The sequence below is a fragment of the Alexandromys fortis genome, unplaced genomic scaffold (genome assembly GCF_014885135.2).
Source record: "Alexandromys fortis isolate MF-2015 unplaced genomic scaffold, M_Fortis_MF-2015_v1.1 scaffold_87, whole genome shotgun sequence".
Classification (NCBI taxonomy): domain Eukaryota; kingdom Metazoa; phylum Chordata; class Mammalia; order Rodentia; family Cricetidae; genus Alexandromys; species Alexandromys fortis.
Window position 1 is genome coordinate 7,978,850 of NW_026067971.1, and position 23,372 is coordinate 8,002,221.

The window sequence follows — 23,372 nt, forward strand, 5'->3', positions numbered from 1 at the left end:
CCAGGATCTAACCCATCAAATCCTTGGGTGACCAACTGATCAAGTTCTCCATCAGCTAAAACATTCAGGTCATTGTTTAGGCCCAAGGTGGAATCCAGACAACCTTGAGGTGGAGCACCAGATGACAGGTAGGTGACTAATTGGAAGAGTATCCATTCTGGGTGACAGCATTCTGCAAAGCTCCAGAGTCTAGACTCAGAGATCGGGGTCTTAGGTACACCTCCAGGAAAAAGAAGTAGCTGCTGCCCCAGCAGCTGGGATGTGCCTGGAGGAGGTGGTAGGACTTGGGGTGGATCTCTTCCTCCAGAGTCATGAGGGACATGAGAGATACTTCTCCTGTACTTGGAGGAGAGCAGGAGAATCACCTAAATCACCCCATTTTCCCACTTTTCTCTTCACCTCCACCCACCCCAGCAAGCGAGAGTGAGATACGTGTAGCCTTTCTGCTCAGACTAGCAGGTTTTGCTGGTTGGAATTTCCACCATTGCTGTCTCCTAGAAGAGGGATGCCCCAAAAGAGAGATGAACAAGGGCTCTTTTAGGACAGACGTGGCCATGGCATCTCGGGTTGGGCTAAGCATGGGGCAAATTGGGATTGCAGACCCACAGAATGAGGTAGATGGACCAGAGTCTGATAAAATATAGCAGGACGGAGAGCTGGCAGGTGCTGTGAGCACTTCCAACCGTTCAGCAGAGTTGACAGTGATCTCAAAAGGTGTGCCCAGGGTATAGGGACATCGCCCTGGGCTGGGCAGGGGAACAGAACTATGGAAATTCTGGTGGGTCCAGGCCTGGGAAGCAGTGTAGTCTGGATTTACCAGTGCCTGGCAGAACTGTGGGGGAAGGAACGTTGTGTAAATTGGAGGCCCACCCTGGGCACTGGGGTTCTGAAGGGACAGCTTTGCCCTCTGGAGAATAAGCTGGAGCAGTAAATCTGAGTCAGGACCTAGGGGACACTCTGTGTTTGTCCCCAATGTGAGGGAAGCCTCCCCTCCCCCAGGGAGAATGGAAACCCAAGAAGGAAGAGCCACACGGTGTGAAATCACTGTTTATTGGCTGTGATTCCCTCAGAGAGAACATGTGAGGCCTCTGACATGCAGGAGGTGCAGGTACAAGGACAGACAGACAGGTAACACATAGGCTATACTAAGCGCGGCGGCCCGGTGCCCCATGCGCTAAGAACAGGATGCAGGGTTAACTCAAGAGAAGGCCATCTGCTCAGAGCTGGCTTTTCAATCAAACCAGCCAGAGATGCAGAGAGTGGCCCAGGTGAGCAGGGTATTGTGGGCCGAGCATGCTTCATCTCTTTGGGCAGAGGGCGTTCTGATTAGTATTGCAGTCTAGTTGTTATGGCTTCTCTAAAGAGCTATGTAAGGTCATGAAGGTCAATGCCAAGCCACACACCTGGCCCAAAACTCATGGACACTTAATGCAGTTTTAATGTGGATAGGAAGGGTCGGGAAGACCAGGCTGGCCTTTCTGTCAAGATAAAACTTAACAAATACAGACCTCATTTACCTGAGATTCAACATATTATGATGTAAATTAAACGAATATGAAGAACAAAGGCTGCTGGCTGGGCAAAGGGGAGTAACTGGGTCTTATTGCCCTTGGGCCACACACAGAAGAGAATACCACAGCCCGAGCCCAGGAGTTTGCACGTGTGGGCCACCGTCAGCCCTTCAAAGGAGGAATAGTGGAGAGGGTGGGACACCTGATCCCCTGGCCCTCTGTCTGTTCTGCACACGGATCCCCAGAGCCCTGGGCTCTTAGGAAGTGGGGCATTTTGTAGTGGTAAAGCCAGGAGTTCCCTAGAAGACTGCCTGCCCTCCATGAAGAGAACAGGAGGCCACCAGGGAGAGATGGGGTCAGGGAGAGATGGGACTCTGGAAAGTGTGCATTACAGAGGGTATCGAGGGACTCAAAGCATGTCTGAGACCCACCCACGTCCAATCTATTGCTTTGTTCCCCCTGGCTGTGGCATTGCCGAGCGACAGAGAAAGAGACAGCTGGACAGAATGTGCGAGGGCCGCCGGTGAAGACTAGGGTGGTAGCGCAGACAGGAAGACAGAGCTAATGGTCCAGCAGGTCCAACAAGTCCAGAAACTGGGGCCATGGGCTCAGGGAAGGGCTGGGGCCCCAGGCACCCACGGCTCATTCCCCAAGTCCCACCCCACTATGGCTGTGCTCCTGAGTTTAGGCCCTGACTGGTAGCCACCCACGGTGGGATGGCACCCCAGGGGTGGTCAGGGCTGGCCCTCGGGGCCTGACCTTGGGCAGGCTCAGTGGGAATGGTGAACTCAAGATCAGTAAGGAGGGGTCCAACCACCCAAAGGCAAGGATGCACAGCACAGGGGCCTGAGGGTCACACCCTTGCCTGGTGGGGCCAATGATGGCAGTGCGGGGAGGGGTGGCCAGAGGCTCCCGAGGCGCGAGGGGGACATGGGCGGGATAGATCTAGGACTATGGCTTATTTTTGCAGGGGGGGCTGCATCTGCTCCCAACATCCCTTGTGGGGGGGGGCTCCGAGGGGGTCTGTACAGTGGGCGGGGCTCCTGGCGCTGAGGCAGGATCATTACTTCTTGAACATGTCCTGCAGTGGCCCAGGCAGGTACTTGATGACAGTGTCCAGGATGCTTTCGTCCTCCTCTTCCGGCTCGTCCCCACAGCCTGGAGGGATGGCCTTCTTGGGTCGAGTCAGACTGCCTTCTGAGTTGGCTTCCATGGCTGCCTGGGCCTCAGCCTCACGCTCCTCCTTCTTTTTGATGCCATACTGTGAAGGAAAGGGTAATCAAGCAGGGCTTGCATACTCCCCTCCCCAGTACCCAGCCAGGTCCTTCTACACAGAGAAACCAACCAGGTGGTTCTCACAGCTGGGGAAGACTCCAGCTGAGTCCCAGGCCCATCCTATTCACCAGGGCTCCAGAACTGATCCCGCTCAGGTTTTGGAAAACCATATAGAAAATGGGACAACTAAGAGGTGCCTGGAGGACACATGGGATTGGAAAGAGAAAAAAAGTCTGGGGGTGGCTGGAGAGGTGAATCAGCAGTTATCAGACTTGCTGCTCTTTCAGACTGGGACTTGGTTTTGGTTCCCAGCACCAGTGTCTGTAACTCCAGCTCTAAGGAACTTGAAACCTCTACCCCTTCAGGTACCTGCACTCATGTGCACACACCTACAGTGTAGACACATGATCCTACACATAATTATAAACAATAAAAATAAATATAAAAAAATAATTTGGGGATGCTACAAGGGAGGAACTGAAGCAGGAGGGTGGGGAAAATCACAAAACACACTTTGTTTATAATGGCATCTAATATATTATATAATGATTTAAAAACAAAAACAAAAAATAAAAGAGGTGCATGAGATCACAGAGGTAAGAAGGGGCTGCTTGCTAGGGCTCCCTGCTGGAGTCTATCCTGGGACCCCACCCATCCACCGACATAGCACTAATCCTGGCTCCGTTTCCAGCCCCTTTTACGGTGGACCACCCTTCCTGGAAGCCTGAAAGCATGCAGACTCTACAAACTCATAACTTTGTTTCTCCTGCTTATAAGGGAACACAGATACTCCTGACTTATTTCACTACCAGCCCCGATCCAAAGAAATGATGTGATCTGTTTTCAGATGGGGATCTGCCTGGGTGCTCATCCTCTGCTAAAGGCACTTTTATTCTCTCCTGGTGGAGGAGGCAACGGTCAAATTCAGTCAAGACCAGAGGAGACAAGTGTCCCTAATAAAAAACAAATGGGGCTCATTTCTGCTTCTTTGGTCATCCCTCCATCCCCTAACAGAACTGAGAATAGTTTTGTTGACCAGGTGAAAACGCACGGCAGTGAATGTCATTTTCCCTGGTGCCTCCCAGTACCAGCCAGAGAAGTGATGGGCTTCAGCTGGCATGAAAGGCAAACACTAGGGGGCCACCCCCATCTTCAACCTGGCACTGGTCCCACTGCAGGTCACCTTCTGGGAAAACCTTACCCATACAGGCAGAGCCCCTGTGGTACAGAAGAGGAACACGTGGCTCAGTGTTCTGTGGGGTAGTGTGTGTGTGAGCCAGGAGAGATGTCTCCAGAAACTGGGTCAGGCCAGAGCAGCTTCCAGCCAGGGGAAGAGCAGAAGGATAGGCCAGGTGGGGTCCATGGGCAATCTGAGAGTCTGAGCTGCCTACGGCTACAATTGGAGACAAGTGTGTGATAATTACCTGAAAGCAAGTCCTTCCGCTGAGATTCAAGGTCGTTCTGAAGCCACTTTGAGCTCTATCTCAGGGAAAGTCATGGTTATTCTGCTCGAGAATGCCATCCAAGCCACATCCCAGAACCAGACTCCACTTGTGTGGTCTGTTCTGGTCTTCTGGACTCCATTGATAAATGCCAGGCTAACCCCGGCCAGGTATTCATTACATCAGGTGCCCAAGGACAGGACCACAGGGGGTGTCAGTCAGGTTTATTAGAAGGCACATCCTGGGTGGCTTCCAGAGCCAGGTGAAGACTGGGGACTGGGTTAGGGGGGTCAACAGAACACCTAAGAACATTGTTAAGAAGAAGCCTCTAGCGCTGTCAGTGGGTAAGAGCCAACGACTCTAGCTGGTATTCACCGCACATCCTTCCTCATCATACAGATGAGAGAGTCTGAGTACAGAAGCTTGGGGCCTCAAACATGCCAGCTCTACACCTGGGCCTTGTCTCTTTACCAGGAGGAAGGTTCTGGCTCGACAAACGGTTCACTGTGGGTGGCTGAAAGCAGGCACCAATCGGGTGGTACATATGCAAACCTGAAGGTGTGTGTGCAGATCTGGATGCTGTGGAAATAGAAGTTGGATGGTAGGTATGCAAATCAAGTACCTGCTTAGATGACTTCCTACTAGACATGGATCCTTCTCTAGGAAACACCCCACCTCTTGAGACACTCCCGAATGGCCATGTCCAGTTTTCTGAATGGGTTACTGGGGCCTCACATCATATGGATATGAAAACTGGCCCCTCCCCCATCACTGCAAAGCCTTGCAACACCATTCAACCTATCAATCCCCGACCAGAGAGACACAGTCCAGGGAAGGTTGGGGATCCAGTCCTAGTGAGTAGCAGGGGCTGCCCAGTGAGGGCTGAAAAGTCATACCCAACAGGCAGAATTTACTCCTGTGGGAGCTGGGAAGGTGGAGCAGCAGCAGCAAAGGCCCAAGAGTCAGAACTACTAGGTAGCCGGGCGGTGGTGGCACACACCTTTAATTCCAACACTTGGAGGCAGAGGCAGACAGATCTCTGTGAGTTGGAGGCCGGCCTGGTCTACAAGAGCTAGTTCCAGGACAGGCCCCAAAGCTACAGAGAAACCCTGTCTCAAAAACAAAACAAAACAAGAAAAGAACTATTAGAGTTTGGGGTGTCCAAGCAGTGGTCCAGCAGCAGGAGGGTGTCGGGAGCATGGCAGCTCTGTACCACCCTGTCCAGGACAGGCTGAGTTCGGACAGGGCCCAGAGCATCTGGACATGCCTGGGGCTTTGACCCCTACAACTTTACCCTCGGGCCTATCCTGCCTATGGGGTTCATTTGAATGTTCTCCATTTCTTCTTCATAATTAGTCTGGCACAGGCTGTTGAAACTTTCTGAAGTAGTGGTTCTCAGCCTTCCTAATGCTGCAACCCTTTCATACAATCCCTCACGTTGTGGTGATCCCCCCCATCCCTGACCATAAAATTATTTTAATTGCTACTTCAGAAATAATCTTGCTACTGTTATACGTCACGATGTAAATATCTGTGTTTTCTGATGGTCTCGGGTGACCTCTGTGAAAGGGTCATTCTATCCTCAAAGGGTCAGGACTGACAGATTGAGAACTGATGTTCTGAAGAATGAATTTCTCCACAATTTCCAGGAAAATGTATGAAAACAGAAAAGTGGAGAAGGTACCCTGTAGGGTCTTCCTTGAGTCCTTTTTTTTTTTTTTTTAAATATACTGAGAGGTCAAAGTCTTTGTGGGTGGTGTGATATCTGGCAGAGACTCCCTAGGGGGGACTGAGCCAGGCACAGGACTCCCCTGAAACCAAAACCCAGCCCCCCTCCTTGGACTTGCCAGAGCTTCTGCACACCTAGGCATCTAGCACGGCACCCTACCCCAACCTTGCTCTGTCCTGGCTGGATAGCTACTCTCTCTAGGCTTTACCTAGGGAGAGACCTCTGTGACTCTCAGCTCTCTCTTGCTTCTCTGTCCCTCCCTCCAAACTGTTTCCCTCTCAGCACTGTATCTGTCTAACTCTGTTTCTCGTGCTCACCCCCATCCTTCCATATTACAGTTAATTTAGGGGTCTGCCACTGCGTTGCTCACATGGTCAATAGCACATCTTGCTAACCACGGTAATAACTCACTGACTGTGGAAGGTAGGATCAAAGAAAAATGAGCAGGAACTTTCTACAGGGCTTGAAGAAACTGTCCAGTAACTGTGCTCCAAGGCAGGTGCATAGTCCAGACCCCCAAACAGCATTCTGTACCAAGTGTGGAGTAAGGGTATGTTAGGATCTTGAGGGTAGAACACGGGTGGAGAGGAGAGGCCAGCCTCCCATTTGGCTCTTTGGGAGATGAAGGACCCAATTTGCTCAGCCACCTAAAGAGATACAGATTTCCTTTCCCATGAATCCCAAAGATCTGACGTATCAACAGAGAACTTGATGTGGATGCACAGGCAGCAAAGGGGTCTAGAACCTGGGCTGTCCACTCTCCAGTCTAGCATTTCATCAAGTCCAGAACTGGAGGATTATGTGACCACTCCCTGCTTCTCACCCACCCAAGATTTAGATGACGTGTTTATTCTCATGGCCTCTCTGCTGTGCGGACAATCACTGTCTCCACCATGCTCCTGGCCTGTGAGCAGGGGTCACACACGCCTACCATGCTCTGCCCTCCCCATGGCACAGGACAAGAGCAGGGCTTTACTGCAGGATCCTCCCACCTAGCTGCTAGCTTCAGCTGCACACTGATAAGCAGGCAACCACTTCTTCAGGATTCTGTCCAGCCTTCACCACCCTACTCGGATTGGAGGGTGAATGGGCACAGGCCATCCTCTTGAAAGATGTGGCTGTACGTGGGTCTCAATTCAGGATTCCATGGAGCCTCAGTTTTTCTACCATGAATAGGCACATTGCTTTCTGGCTACCCCATCCACCGGAGACAGTCACTAGCTGTGCTTGCAGCTGCTCTGAGCCTGATGAGCTTGCAGCTGAAAGATCCCGAGAGCTGGGCATGGCTAACGATCCCTATATAAGCTGCCTTTGAGCACAATAAAGTTTGGCATTCTTGTATCCAGGTTGACCCGTGTCCGAGGTGTCTCTGTCTATGTGTTTTTAAGTCTCCAGCTTAGTTCCCAGCTAGCTACGGTCTTGTAGTGGCACGGGCGCTTCAGGACCCTTCGGCTTTTTACGTCCCCGCACCTATCTGTTGCTCACCTTGTCTCGGATGCCCTGCCGCATGACCTCACGTTCTGCCTCCATCTTTGCGTACTTTGCCTTACGCTCCTCCTCTGCCTGCCGCAGTGCCTCCTGCCGTTCCTCCTCCTTCTTGGCAGCATCAGGGTCCTTCTCCTCATCACCCCCAAGCATCTTCCCCATGTCCTTGGTGGCCCCTAGGAACAAAGGCAGAGGTCAGACAGTAGCATTCAGCGTTCCCAGTCCCTTCTGCCGGCCATGGGTCCAGTGGTGCCCATCCCTTGTGGGAACCAGTGGGTGTTCTGGCTGTGTGCATACTTGCAGATATATGTGCAAGTAGTTGTCTTGTAGGTGCATGTTCATATACTTATCCGTGTATCTTTTTATCGGTGAACATGTTACTGCATATGTGTGCTTAGATGCACTGATGTGTCTGCTCATCCATGTGCTTCTGAGAGGCATCCCTGAGGCTTGTGTCGGGCAGAGGATTTGGCTCTGGAAGGTGGAAGGAAAACCCAGATGAGCAGATACACGGATGATAAACAGTCAGGGAACAAATGTCTGGTGGGCAATATTGGTCACTAAAGTAGGCACCAGGCATGCGCCCATGACCCTAATTGCCCCTACGCTAGGTACCAATCTTCTCATGAGCTCTTGAGTCACAGGCTCTACAGAAACCACCCCAAATGCCTTACAGTTTAGCCCAGAGGACGGAGGCTGTAATTACATACTAAAGCTTGACCCAATGAGCAATCCTAAGCCCACTGCACCCAGACATCATGTCATCCAGGATGGGGGCACTAAGCCCTACAAGATCTCAGCGTGGGTGCTGGCTCCCTAGTTTTTGTGTCTCTGGAGTACCTACAACACTATTACCATGACAAGCAAGAGCAAAGCCAGACGTCCTTTCTCCTCTGCATGATGTCCTTGGATGTTTTGATTGCCTGAAACTCTACCACAGGTGATAGGGTGTGGAGAGACTGAGGACGTATCGTTGCTGTCAGGGTGAAGACAGAGACCCAACTTGAAACAGACATTTGCTGACAGAACAGATCTTGAATCTTATTGAAAGTTATGAGTTTCTTGGTTAGTTCTCAGCTGCATCTAGAAACTTACAAAGGAGATGCTGGGTCAGTGACTCAAGGGAAGTTGTTGGGTCGTGAAGAAATCTTTCAGTGGTTTTCCAGGTAACTCACTGGATTCTCGCTGCCTCTAGCACTGCTGTCTCTGGCAGGTGTTGGGGCAGGCAAGGACAAACCTTGCAATCCTGACTGCCTTCATGTAAATTTTATTCTCTACTAGAACAAGCTAATTTACACTTAAGTGAGAGAAACCCATAATTATTTCTCCCTCTGAAAAGGTGCTGGCATTCTAAAGCAGAGATAACTGAATCCGGTGTCTATGTCTATTCCTAGAGCAGTGATTCTCAACCTGTGATTCACGACCCCTTTAGGGGCGGGTCGAATGACCTTTTCACAGGGGTCACTAAGACCATCAGAAAACACCGATATTTATATTACAGTTCATAACAAAATTACAGTTATGAAGTAGTAATGAAGATTTTATGGTTGGGGGTCAGCATAACATGGGAAGTGTTATGTACTGAAGGATCAGAGCTATAGGAGGGCTGAGAACCACTGTCCTAGAGAAAATAACAGTGGCTGGAGTGTGACCGTGGGGGCAGTGTGGCTTGTAGCTGCCTATTTAAGACCTGTCCTGGATCCCACCCTTCACATAGACTGCCATCTCCATTTTACTGAACGCCAGCTATGTGCTACTACGGATCTGTGTGCCTTCCCTGAACCTCCCTATATGCCAGGGATTTCTGCTTGGGCTGGCTCTGGGCTCTGAAGGAAGATCTACTTCTGTTACGGGAATTCTGAGCCTTCAGACTGTGGAGGAAGCTCTGGAAGGCAGGGTGACCCCTGGCTGTGGTGCACGCACACAGTGACATTCGCAAACCCATAATGACAAATGGATGTGTGTACACACATACATGGATGAAAAACGTCTTAACAGATCTTTTACCAAGAAACTTATATATGTGGCAAATAGTATGTAGAAATGTATGATTGGCTGGTAGAAATAATGCTTAGTCACAGGAATTCCAGATTAAGTCGCCAACAAGTAGAGAATGGCAATACAAGTGCTGGACAGGATGTGCAAACAGCAACACATACTGGTGGGATACAGATGATACAGGAGTTGGGGGACAGTGGGTCGACGTCAGCTTGTTCTTTCTCTGCCTTTCTCCCCCAGTGCTTGGAATTGAACTTAGGACCTCACATGCTAGACAAGCACTCTGCCATGGAACTATTAGGGGTTTTGTTTCATTTTGGTTTTTCGAGACAGGGTTTCTCTGTAGCGTTGGAGCCTGTCCTGGAACTAGCTCTGTAGACCAGGCTGGCCTCGAACTCACAGAGATCCACCTGCCTCTGCCTCCCAAGTGCTGGAATTAAAGGCGTGTTCCACCCCTGCCTGGCTTAGTTTCTTACAGTGTTAAACACACCTATAATGTGATTCAAAAAGTATAGTCCCAAGTATTTATCCAACAGAGATAAAACTTAAGTTCACATGAATCTGGGACAAAAGTTATAGCAGTTTTGTTTGTAATAGTAAAACAAAATAACTTCTCTGGCCATCAGCAGGCAAATGGGTGAGTGAACCATGGAATGTGTAGGTGGGGGATAAAGTATTGCTCGGCAATAAAAAGAAGTAGGCCATTGGTTGACACGCCCAATAGCTTGAAATAAGCTCGACTCTTTGGTGCTGAGTGTAAAAAGCCAGAAAAGAATTATATGATTTTTATTTAAGTAAATTTAAGTGTTGACTGATCTATAATGAGAAGGCAGCTTTGGGATTCTCTGGGGATGGCAACAACCTTAGACCTATGGAAGCTGGTTGACCAATTCCTGTAGGACTAGTATTTGTACTTTCTAAACACCAGAGACACCACAACTCTAATGAGTATTCAATCTCTAAAGACTAAAACTAGAGGTGGTAGAGACCATGTTTTTTGATCCTGATCTAATCAAACTACAAGTTCTAAACAGAAGATCAAACTGCAGAGGTTATAGCCCCAGAGGTTCAAATATTAGAAACAGTTTGCCTTTCAACTAAAGCGGATATTAAACTGAAGGCATAAAAAGCTCGAAAACAGTGGAAAGCAGACACCCTGCAGCTGTTCTCTGGCTTTTAGGGAGTCACAAGACCATGCACGCACCTGGTCGTGTTTGTACAGGGCATCAGCTCATCCCCCAGAAGCTGCAGGGAAAGTCTGGTCAGTTTCAGTGCAGAGAAAGGGATCTTTATTTCCCCAAATCTTCACCCCATGATTTGATTAACCCAATCTAACAGACTATATGTCTAAAAATAAAGTCTATGACTAAAGCTGTTCTGGATGAATAATTATAACCTTAATCACAAAGAAGGAAAATCAAAGTGGAGGGGTTTCATAATCATTCTAAGAAATAAAAAAAAATTAATCCTACCCAGGTAACGCTAGCACACACCTTTAGTCTCAGCACTCAGCACGCAGAGACAGGTGGATCTCTGAGTTTGGGGCTAGCCTGGTCTACAGAGTGAGTTCCAGAACAGCCATGGCTACACAGAGAAACCCTGACCTGAAAAGTTAAAAAAAAAAAAAAAAATCCAATGTGATATTGGGAGAGAGGGTCTATAGAGAGAATCAGAACTGCAATGAAAGAGAACGTACTTCTATTACAATAAAGTGTGACAGGTGCATTGTTGTTCACTAACACAGCTTTGGAGGCCCAGTTTCATGAGAAAAGCAAATAATAGTGAGTATGGCATCTTAAGACACAGCACTCTCTGTCTCTCCACTTCTCTTGCTGTTGGTGCCATCTTCTGTCTAAAACTCTCAGGATGTTCTAGCAAAAACTGGCCAGAACTAACTATACAGAAGGATAGCAGGGGACGACATTTTACCTAAAGTCAGTATAGTTTTGCCCCCAACCTATCCATGCCAGTTGAACACACGTATGGGAAAACTTGCATTTACAATTATGGAAACAAACTGCATTTTACAAAGAAATCTATAGAATCTTAAGGGTTTTTAAAATTTATTTTTATTTCATGTGCATCCATGTTTTTTCCTGCATGTATGTCTGTGAAAGTGCCAGATTCCCCTGAAACTGGAGTTATAGACAGTTGTGAGCTGCCATGTGGGTGCTAGGAATTGAACCCGGGTCCTCTGGAAGAGCAGCCAGTGCTCTTAACTGCTGAGCCATCTCTCCAGCCCATGATTAAAAAAATTTTAAAGACATACCAGCTCCCTGCTGGACGAGCTTACTGTGAAGATGGCAACACCATTGTGGTATGCAACTGTATGCTGCCTGGATTGAATCTCTGACTTAAACTTTGGGGTATCTTAAAATTCTTGATATATTTAAGGTTCTTATGCCAGAATGAATGTCTGAAAAATGAGAATACAAAGCCTAAAGCAGTAAAGCATACCTGAAATCTTAGAACTTGAGCGGTGTAGCAGGAGTTTCATGAATTCAAGGCCAATCTTAACTAAATAGCAAGTTTGAGGCCAACCTGAGCTATATGAGACCCTGGACCAAAGCAAAGCAAAGCAAAACAGGAAGGAGGCCAATAGAGTAACAGACAGTTTGAAGGTGGTCATGTTGTAGATGTTTTAAATGTCATCATGTCCATTCCTGGGGACAGTGCACAGTTAGTTCTTGGAGAAAGGGGGTTAGTGGCAGAAGCTTGGGAAAGTGGTCAGACATTGTTATGCACATCCTCCTACCTAGCCCTCTCACTCCCATCATCTGTCATAAAGGGTCCTTTGTTGGGACATGGGCCTACAGATATCCACCATCCCCACACAAGGCTAGAGATAAGGGATGTCTTGGGCATATGGCCATATAATTGGGGAACATCTGGAGTTACAGTGCACTTGGAGATGTGGAAGAGCTAGGAGAGGACCATCATATCCTAGAGGAGGTTGAGAGGCTGCCCGGTGCAGTATAATAGGTCCACTATGTGAAGAAAAGTGCATCACAGACTCAGCTTTTGGAAAGCAAAGAAAAAACCTGATGGGTAGCCAGGCATCGAAGTGCATGTCTTTAATCCCAGGAGAATATCTGTGAGTTTGAGGCCAGCCTGGTTTACAAAGTGTGTTCCAGGACAGTCAAAGCTACACAGAGAAACCCTGTCTTGAAAAACTACACACACACACCCCAAAACCAAACACCTGGTTGGGTAAAGATACCCAAAGATACACAGTTCTTTGAGGATCAAAAATTACCAGAAGCCGCAAGTCATCCTCCTGTTAATCCTCAACCCTGGGAAGCTCTGGGGATGTTCACTAAGATCCACCAAATGCCAGTCTCCACTATACTGAGATACCTCGCACCATACATTAGGACAGGTATTACGAAAAACAGAAAACAGGAAGTATTGGTAAAGATGCGGTTAAAGTGGAACCTTGTGCTGGAAATGTTTAGTGGTTCAGCCTGTGGAAGACAGTTTGGTTGGTCCTCAAAAGGCCAAGCATTGGGCCTGAAGAGACAGCTTAATACTTGGGAGCACTGGTTGCTCTTGCAGAGGACCTGGGTCCCTGGCACCCACACGGCAGCTCACAACTGCCTGTAACTCCAGTTCCATTGTATCCAGTGCTCTCTTCTGGTCTCCAAGGACTTTGAACACACATACACACACCTCTCTCTCTCTCTCTCTCTCTCTCTCTCTCTCTCTCTCTCTCTCTCTCTCTCTCTCTCTCTCTCTCTCTCTCTCCCACACACTCTCACACTCTCTCTCTGTCACACACACACAGGCATGGCATGGTGGTAATAGAAAGATCAAGTACAGAATTACCATATGATCCAGTAATTCTGAGTACGTACATAAAAATGCTGAAAACACGAATTCAAACAGATATTTGCCCACTTTTAGTCTGAGCAGCATCATTCATAATAGCTAGGAGGCAAAGCAGCAAGAATCAGTCCACAGGTGAATGGAGAAAGGAATAAATGTGTCTGCCCCCACCTTACATATTGCTCAGTCTTAAAAGGGAAGGAAGTTTTGACACAGGCAGTATAACCTGGAGACATTATACTGAGGGAACTGCACCAGTCACAAAGGATGGTTGCTGTGAAGCCCTCAGAGGACTCAGGTCCATGGAGCAGAAAATAGAAAGTAGTTTGTGGGCTGGGAGACATAGATAAGAAGCTAAGTGTTTTCCTGCGACAATTTCAGTTTGGAAAGATGAGACCATTCCAGAAGTAGACGTGATGGCTGAACAATAGTGTCATGTGTTTAACACCACTGCTTTGTGAGCCTGAAACAGATTAAAACAGTGAAACTCATATGTATTATCACAATAGAAAGAGAACTATAATTTTAAATTACTTATAATTCCATCTCCCTGGTAGGTTTCCCAAAGCATACATGAGGCTTGGACCAATCTGGTCAAAGCATGATTGGTAATGACATCACCTGTGCAATGAGGCTTGCAAATGTGACCTCCCTAGCAGCAGATGGGTTGTGATATTAGAATGAAAGCTAGAGGTAATGGGGTCATGCTATAGGCCCTAGAAAGCAGCTGGTTTGCAAACTCCCAGCCTCTACCTCAGTCCTCCACAGTAAAGAGAACAATCAAGCAGAAACAGAAAGGAAATTAAAATGACCACACAGGCACTGTGCAAGTGTAATGTGAAGACCTGAGTTTAGATCCTGGCACCAATGTAATAAAAAGCATGAGAGAGGTGGAGACAACGGGAGGATTGTCTGGGCCTGCTGGAAGTCAGCCCAGCTCCAGATACAGCTCCAGAGAGCTGCTGTTTTAAAGGAATAAAGTGGCAATCATAGCTGAACACTCCGCATCCTTCTTTGGTCTTGTCACACACATACACTGACACACTCACACACAGTAATAAACAAATAATACCAAATACATTGTATTTTCTATCCTCATACATGGGAAACCTTAAATGAAATTCACACCTCAAAGTATACTTATTATAAAAAGCTGAGAATAATGTCTAGGAATTCACAGATGGAATCTTTCAAACATTCAAGAAACAGGTAATTCCCATGATATTTAGAATGTTCCTGAAAAAAAAAAACAAGGAAATCCTCTGTGTTATTTTTATTAAATTACCATAAAAGCGATGCCAGATGTCACGTTGAAGGAAAGGGATGAAGGGAAGAATGGAGAGAGGGGGACAGGAGGGAGGGAGGGAGGGAAAGAGAGAGAGTGCACTACAGCTTCCAAATGACTAGGAACCAGCACATGGACCAGGGTAGTATCAGCCAAAGGGAAACTGGCATCTGCCATGTTCTAAGGAAACCTATAGGAAAGCACAGCTTCAGTTCAGTGGAGTTCATTTGCAGAAGGTAAAGATGCCCCCGCACCAAAGCATCAGTCATGACTCAGATGTCACCCAGAGTCACCTGCATCATAAGGTGCTGTTCTGAGTATCTGTGTATCCCAGAACATCTCTGTTTCTTTCCCCCACAAGTCAGTTCCTGTGTCCCTGATGTAGCTATAGCTTTCACCGCCTTTAGAGAGGGCCTAGAATAATAGGAACTTGCACCATGTCTGACTACTGGCCTGCCTCCTTCATCTTGCTTTGCACATGTGGCAAAGGTAGAGTCTACACATGTAGCTGCTACATGACCATGGCAAAACAAACAAACAAACAAACAAACAACAACAACAACAACAACAAAACGGCAAATGTGCCCTGCCACATTGAACTCACTGCTAAAGTACAATGAGGGCTTATCAGAACATATAAATCTGCCAGGTGGGGGTGGCACATGCCTTTAATCCCAGCACTTGGGAGGCAGAGGCAGGCAGATCTCTGTGAGTTCGAGGCCAGCCTGATCTACAAGATCTAGTTCCAGGACAGGCCCCAAAACTACAGAGAAATCCTGTCTCGAAAAACCAGTAAATAAATAAATAAAACCCTTTACTCTGGACCGGCAGCTGGGGAGCTAGCATGGGACCGAACTAGACCCTCTGCATGTGTGTGACAGTTGTGTGGCTTGGTCTGTTTGTGGAGCCCATAGCAGTAGGACCAGGATCTGTCCCTGGTGCATGAGCTGGCTTTTTGGAACCCATTCCTTATGCTGGGATGCCTTGCTCAACCTTGATGCAAGGGGGAAGGGCCTGGTCCTACCTTAACTTGATGTGCCAGGCTTTGTTGACTCCTCATGGGAGGCCTCACCTTTTGGGAAGAGTGGATGGAGGGCTGGGAGAGAGGAGGGAAGTGGGAGGAGGTGATGGAGGGTGAACTGTGGTTGGTATGTAAAATTAGTAAAAAAATTAAAATAAAAAGTAAGCCTTTGGGGCTGGAGAGATGGCTCAGTGTTTAAGGGCATTGCTTGCTCTTCCAAAGGTTCTGAGTTCAATTCCCAGCAACCACATGGTGGCTCACAACCATCTGTAATGGTGTCTGGTGCCCTCTTCTGACCTGCAGGCATACATGTAGGCAGAATATTGTATACATAATAAATAAATATTTTTAAAAAAATAAGCCTTTTAAGATGAATGGTAGTGACACACACCTTTGATCTCAGCACTTGGAGGCAAGTGGACCTCTGAGTTTCAGGCCAGCCTAGTCTAAAGAGTGAGCTCCAAGACAGTCAGGGATATACAGAGGAATCCTGTCTCAAAAAACCACCGCTACCACCACCATCCAATCAATCAATCATAAAACATTTTAGCAGTGCTCAGAATTGAACCTAGAGTCTCCCACAATGCTAGGCAGGCTTTTTGTTACTGAGCTATACTCTAATGCCAAAATCCAAATGTTTTGAGAACAATTTAAATTTACAGAAGAGCCAGGCAGTTGGTGATGGCCCATGCCTTTGATACCAGCACTGGGAAGACAGAGGCAGGTGGATCACTCTGAGTTTGAGATCAGAGACCAGACTGGTCTACAGACTGAGTTTCAGGACAGTCAGGACTGTCCCACAGAGAAACCATGTCTTGAAAAACAAAAACAAAAAAAAACAACAAAATAAGTAAATAAATAAATTTACAGAAGAATCACATAGGAAAGCAGATCGGAATTCCTTCATGGAAGCTGCACCCAATCTCTGGGTAACAATGTGTTCTAGCTGTCAGACATACAGCCAAAAGTGAGCAAACACAGGAATACTAAATCTAAAGCTTATCTTCTGCTCAGATTTCCTAGGTGTGTGTGTGTGTGTGTGCGCGCGCGCGTGCGTGCGCGCGTGCGTGCATGCTCAGTTTGTTTGAAGAAGGGTCTTTGTGTAGCTGTGACTAGTCTGAAACTTGCTAGATAAAGTCTTGAACTCACACAGACCACCTGCCTCTGCCTCCTGGGTACTGGCATTAAAGGCGTGTGATACCATGCCCAGCCTATTTCCTGAGTTTTCACTTCCTCTTCTCTGTTCAGGGATCCTAGCCAAACACCGACATGACAAACAGTTGTCATATCTCTTTGGGCTCTTCCTGGACAAGACAGTGTCTCAGACTTGTGTTGGTCCTGATCATCTTGATTTGATCTTCTGAGAATTTTGCGCCCTCAGTTGGGATTCTTGGATGTTTTTCCCCATGCTTAGGTGAAGCTATGGGTTTGAGGTAAGAGACATTTTTGTTATACCACAGTGAGTATTCCCGTGCTACACATTCTGCAATGCTGCGGCCGCCTTGGTCCCTTGGTTGAAGCTGCTTCACTCTCCTATGCTGTATTCCACGGAGCTCACTGTGCAGTGCAGACCTAAGGGTTACACTGACTTTGATTTCTATTCTTGCTTTTGCCTTTTTATTCTTTTAGTTTAGAATTTTTTTCTTCTTCTTTCCTTCTCCTCTTCCTCCTCTCCATCTCTTCCTCTTGAGACAGGGCCTCACTATGTAGCTAGGCTGGATTGGAACTTTCAATCCTCCTCTCTGGTTCCTATGTGCGTACGATCACATCCATCTATATTCTGAGTCTCTGTACACATTATTTAGAATCCTATATGTAGTGTTTTTAAATTGGATTGGTAATTTTATTATTGTTGAATAGTAAGATTTCCTTATATTCTGTGTACAAATTCTTTTTTTTAAAAATTTTTTGATGTTGCCTTTTTTAAAAAGATTTTATTTATTAAGTAGACAGTGTTCTGCCAGGAGAGGGCACCAGATACCATGATAGATGGCTGTGAACCACCATGTGGTTGCTGGGGATTGAACTCAGGACCTCTGGAAGAACAGCCAGTGCTCTTAACCTCTGAGCCACCTCTCCAGCCCTCTGTGCACAAATTCTTTATCTGAAATATATTTTTGGTTTTTGGTTCTTTGTTTTGTTTATTATTTTTTTTATTTTTAAGATAAGGTCTCCTATAGCCCAAGATGGCCTTAAACTATTAATCTTCTTGCCTCGGCCTCTTGAGTGCTACAATTACAAGCATGTTCCACCACACTCACACTCAGTGTGAGTCTTATTGATATTCCACCCTACTCTACAGCATAACTTTATAACCTTTAATGTAGTTTTTTAATAAATGTGTTCTTTCATCTAAATTGACAATAATAATATCTATTGTTCTTGTACTATCTATGTCTGTAGAGATGCCCACATCCCATTTCTGGTAATTGTCATTTGTCTCTTCTTTCCTTTTCTGATCAATCTGGTTGTTGATGTTATTGATGTTAAAGAACTAACTTTGGGTTCTTTTTTTCATTTTATTCATTGTCCTATTTTATTCACAGCATATACTTTTAACTCTTTGAACTACCTCTCTAGATTCTTATGCTAAAAGCTAAAGTGAACTATTTATAGTCTATCTACTAGTAGAGCTTCATGACAGAAAATTCCTTCTAAACACTGCTTTAGTCGGGTTTGGTGGTATTCTCAGGAGAATGAGGCAGAATGACTGAGAATTCTAGACCAGCTTGGGCTACACAGGGACACCATCTCAAAATACCAAAGGATGATTAATTTTCCCAGCTTCTTATATGCTCTCTACATATTTACTTCCCTTGAAAGTATAGTTGGCAAGAATTTTCTCCTATTTTGTCTTTTTACTCTGCTGATAGTTTCCTTTGCTGTGCAGAGGCATTTTGTTTGTTTTTTTTTTTTTAGAGTCTATTCAGATTTTAAGATGAGAATATGCAAATAAAATTCATTAAAATGTTTTATCTTATTTTTCCCTGTCCCTCTCCTTTCCTCTCCCCTTCCCTATTGTCCCCATGCTCCCAATTTACTCAGGAGATCTTGCCTTTTTCTACTTCCTATGTAGATTAGATCCATGTAAGTCTCTCTTAGGGTCCTCATTGTTGTCTAGGTTCTTTGGGATTGTGATTTGTTGGCTGGTTTTCTTTGCTTTATGTCTAAAAGCCACTTATGAGTGGGTACATATGCTAGTTTTCTTTCTGGGTCTGAGTTACCTCACTCAATATAATGTTTTCTAGATCCATCTGTTTTCCTGCAAATCTCAAAATGTCACTCCATTGTGTAAATGTACCACATTTTCTTTACCCATTTTTTGGTTGAGGAGCATTTAGGTTGTTTTCAGGTTCTGGCTATGACAAACAATGCTGTTGTAAACATAGTTGAACACATGTCTTTGTGGCACGATTGAGCATCTTTTGGGTATATACCCAAAAGTGGTATTGCTGGGTCATGAAGAAGGTTGTTTCCTAATTTTCAGAGAAATCACCACACTGACATCCAAAATGGCTATACCAGCTTGCACTCCCACCAGCAATGCAGGAGTGTTCCCTTTTCCCCACAACCTCTCCAACATCAGTTGTCGTCAGTGTTTTTGATCTTGGCCATTTTTACAGGTATAAAATGGAATCTCGGAGTTGTTTTGATTTGCATTTCTCTGATGACTAAGGATGTTGAACATTTCCTTAAATGTCTTTCAGCCATTTTAGATTCCTCTGTTTAGAGTTCAGCAGAGGCATTTTAATTTCATATGATGATATCATTTGTTCATCTGTCAATTATGTTTGTTGTTGTTCTTTGTTTTTTGAGACAGGGCTTCTCTGTGCAGCCCTGGCTGCCCTGGAACTCTCTCTGTAGTGCAGGCTAGCCTCAAACTCAGATATCTACCTGCCTCTACCTCCCGAGTGCTGGGATGAAAGGTGTGCACCACCACTGCCCAGCTTCTTTTGCTTTTCTACAAGGATACTTTATTCACTTCACTGCAACACGTTAATAGGCTGGAAAAAAATAGAGGCTAGAATGCTACCTGTCCCACCTGCCAATTCTTAGGATGACTTCTTGTGCTATTGGAGTCTTTCAGAAAATTCATGCCTAAGATTTTGATACCCCCTCAACAAATGAATGGACAAAGACAACAGTGGAATTCCATTCAGCTAGTTATAAGGAAAAAAATCATTAGTGAAACAATCCAGACTCAGAGAAATATTGAAGGTTCTCTCTCCTATTCCAATCCTCGATTTTACTTTTCATATATTTCTGTCTATGTACATGTATGTGTATAGGTCATAAAACTATAAAGTGGACCATGAGAGAGAAAAAAACAGTCTGAAGATGGAGAAAGAGTAAGAGAATACATTATACGTTTGATGTGAAAGCAGAAAGGTTATTGCACGGAAGAAAGCCACTGTGGGGTGGGGATAGATGGGTGGAGGGGAATAATGAGGAAGGATGACCAACAAAAGCAAAGAATGAATGAAAATGCTATAATGAAACTTTGGATGCTAAACAAAGAAAATAGAACAAATACAAAAGCAGTTCCAGGGCACTGGGGAGGCAGGGTGCAACTACAGACACAGCTGCGGGAATGTTTTTGTCCTTGTGGTGGTGTGATTGAATGGCCCCATAGGATCAAATATTGAAAATTTGGTTCCCAGCTTGTGGAACTGTTTGGAATACATTAGGTTTGGCTGTGTTGGGGGAGGTGTGCCATTGGGGGTGGGATTTGATGTTTCAAAAGCCCGTGGCATTTCCAGTTATTTCTCCCTCTGCCTCCTACTTGAAGGTAAGGATATAAGCTACTGCTCTAGCGCTCTGCCTGCTCCCTTGGTCACGGTATTTCTTTAAAGCAATAGATGAGTAACTTACATAGTCCTGAAAGAAGAGCCCTCACTCACTTCAGAACCATTACTCAGCCCCTTTAATCCCAACACTCAAGAAGCAGAAGCAAGCAGAACTCTGTGAGTTCAAAGACAGCCTTGTCTACATAGTGAGTTCCAGGTCAGCCAAGGCTACATAGTAAGACCTTGTCTCAAAAACAAACAGGGCTGGAGAGATGACACAGAGGTTAAGAGCACTGGCTACTCTTCCAGAGCTCCTGAGTTCAGTTCCCAGCAACCTGTGGTGGTTCACAGTCATCTATAATGAGCTCTGGTGCCCTCTTCTGGTGTGTAGACATAACACTGTATACATAATAAATAAATCTAAAAAAAAAAAAAAAAAACAGCAACAAAACCAAAACAAAACTAAGTAAGTTTAAAGAAATAAATTTTTAAGTATCACAAAATCAGATGTGAACACCAAAATGCTTTTGTGTACAAAGAAAACAATGTTAGCTCAACCCTCTACACTAACTCAAAAACCCAAAAACAGAAGATAAGAAAGAATGAAAATGCACAAGGAAGTCCTGCATCTGGGAAGTGGAGGCACAGAATCCTGAACTGAGCCAGCCTGGGCTACTACATCAGAGTGAGACCTTGTCTTTGTGGGGAGGGGTCAGGGATGAATGTGATGAAACCATTATACATTATGTACATGTGTGAAATCATGGCAGTGTACCTGTAAATATGCAAAATTACTAAAATATATTTTAAAAAGTACATGGAACCCCTGTAGTTACCTTGACAAGGACTTGATCATTTCTGGCTCAAGCAGTTGGGAATAAATAATGTTATTTATTTCTTGAAACAATATCTCACTATGTTGTCCTTGCTAGCCTAGAATTTGGTACGTAGATCAGGCAGGCCTCAAACTCATAGAGATCCACTGGCTTCTGCCTCTCCCTAGGTCTCAGATACTGGGATTAAAGGTGTGCTGCCACAGCCAGCTTTTTGTTTTGTTTTTACACATTTATTTACTTATTTATCCTGTATGTACACGTGCACACACACGTGTGTGTATGTGCATGTGTACGTGTCTACACATGAGAATGTGCTATATTGTGGGTGTGGAGATCAGTGGATAATTTTTTAGAATCAGTTTTCTTCGCCTAGTAATCCAGGGATTGAACCCAGGTCATCAGTCTCAGGAGTAAGCAAATTTCCCCCCTGGGCCACCTCATTCAGAGCTTTGCAGAAGACTTTTGCTTTTCTGTGCTTGTTTTAGAGGCAGGGTCTCTCTCTGTATCCCTGAGTGGACCGGAACTTGCTATGTAGACTAGGATCGCCTGTAGCAAACTTCCTGCTCTGTCTCCCAGGCATGTAGCAGATTTTTAAAAAAGATTCAGTCTCCATTTTAAAACAAAATAATGAACCTAAAAAAAGCACCTCTGAAAGCTAGGGTGAGAAAGATCAGGCCCAGCACACTGCTGTGGTGGGTGCCGGGACTGCCGAGGAAACAGGCCCTAACTGAACAGCAGCAAAGCTGGCTCCACTGTCTTTGTTTTTAACTCATATGGTTATTGGTTTTGTTTTTTATTATTTCCTTTAGTTTTGAGATTATAATATAGTTACATCATTTCTCCTTTCCCTTCCCTCCATCCATACCCTCCCATATACCTCTTCCTGCCCTTTTCAAATTCAAGATCTCTTTTCTCATTGGTTGCTGTTACACACGCTTATGTATATGTATACACATATGTATTCCTAAAGATAATCTGTTCAGTCTGTATAATGTTATGTGTACGTATGTTTTCAGAGCTGACCATTTGGTATTGGATAACCAACTGGTGTGTTCCTCCCTGGAGAAGATGATTTCTTCCACTCACAGAATTCCTTAGCTGCCTGTTAGTTGAAGCCTGGTGCTCTTCCCCCATCCACTTTGGCATATCTGTTATTGTCCTTGGATGGAGTTTTACTAAAGCCACAGGAATGCCAGCCCAGCTAGACAATGGCATTCAGTAAATACTAGAAAAAACAAAGTAGAATTCTAGGCAAAAACTAGAGGATGACTGACATGATTTTATATTATCTATTAGGTTTTTGTCAACTTGTCATGAGTCAGTTATCTGGGAAGAGAGAACTTCAACTGAGGAACTGCTTCCATCACACTTGCTGAAGGAAGTCTGTGTAGGCATTTTCCTGATTAATGATTGACGTGCGAGGATCAGAGCTACTGTAGGTTGTGCCAACCCTGGGCAGATAGATGATCCTGGGTTTTATAAGAAAACACGCTGAGCAATCCACGGAGAGCAAGCTAGTAAACAGCACTCCTTGGATAATCTGTAAGCTGAAATGAACCCTTTCCTCTCTAAGCTGTTTTCAGTCTTGGTGTTTATCATAGCGGCAGAAATCAACCATGACAATCGTTTCTCCCCATGCAGTAACCACCTCGAGCTAGGGATGTTGTACAAAGTGGCCCCTCTGTCTCCAGCCACTGAAATTCCTGATGAGCCCCAATCCACAATAGGCCTTCCCCTTCCCTCTTCGCTTCTTTCTGGGAATACCCGTTCATCACCACCCTATCCTCACTCCTATAGTACATAGGAGAAGGGGTGGCACATTCAGAACCTGGTAAGCTAGAACTTTTTATTCTTTCTGAATAAACTTCTTTCTAGAGGCAAGACTCCAAGGTTCTGGCCTAAGATGCTGGACCTGTGTCTCCAAGTCCTACCCCTTAGCCTACTGGGGATGAGTAGTGTTTTGATATCACAGTAAGTTAGTTTTCTGCTTTTATTTCTGCTTCTGTAGACCCATCCCATGTCTCTCTTGAGTATTAGAAATCTGGTCTGAAGTCCCTGATCCCACCATGCAATGTCTTCAAGTCAGAAAGCAAAAAGGTCCTGGGAAGGTATTTATGAGCTGGACTTTGCCCTGACCTGGTCACCTACTTAAGCACAATATTTAGGCCTTTGGTCTCA

At 45.6% G+C, this 23,372-nt stretch overlaps 1 protein-coding gene across 1 annotated transcript in view; it reads right to left on the minus strand.

Annotated features, from left to right (window-relative positions):
- Positions 1-1,324: 1,324 nt before the first annotated feature.
- The window catches only part of Cplx1 (complexin 1), a 39,348-nt gene continuing 17,300 nt past the window's right edge, over positions 1,325-23,372 (minus strand). Inside the window, exons 2-3 of the mRNA XM_050155703.1 lie at positions 7,443-7,618; positions 1,325-2,772 (exon numbers count right to left, since the gene is read on the minus strand). Of these exons, the coding sequence (XP_050011660.1) occupies positions 2,575-2,772; positions 7,443-7,618 (374 nt within the window). The 3' untranslated portion in view covers positions 1,325-2,574. The remainder of the gene's footprint in view (positions 2,773-7,442; positions 7,619-23,372) is intronic.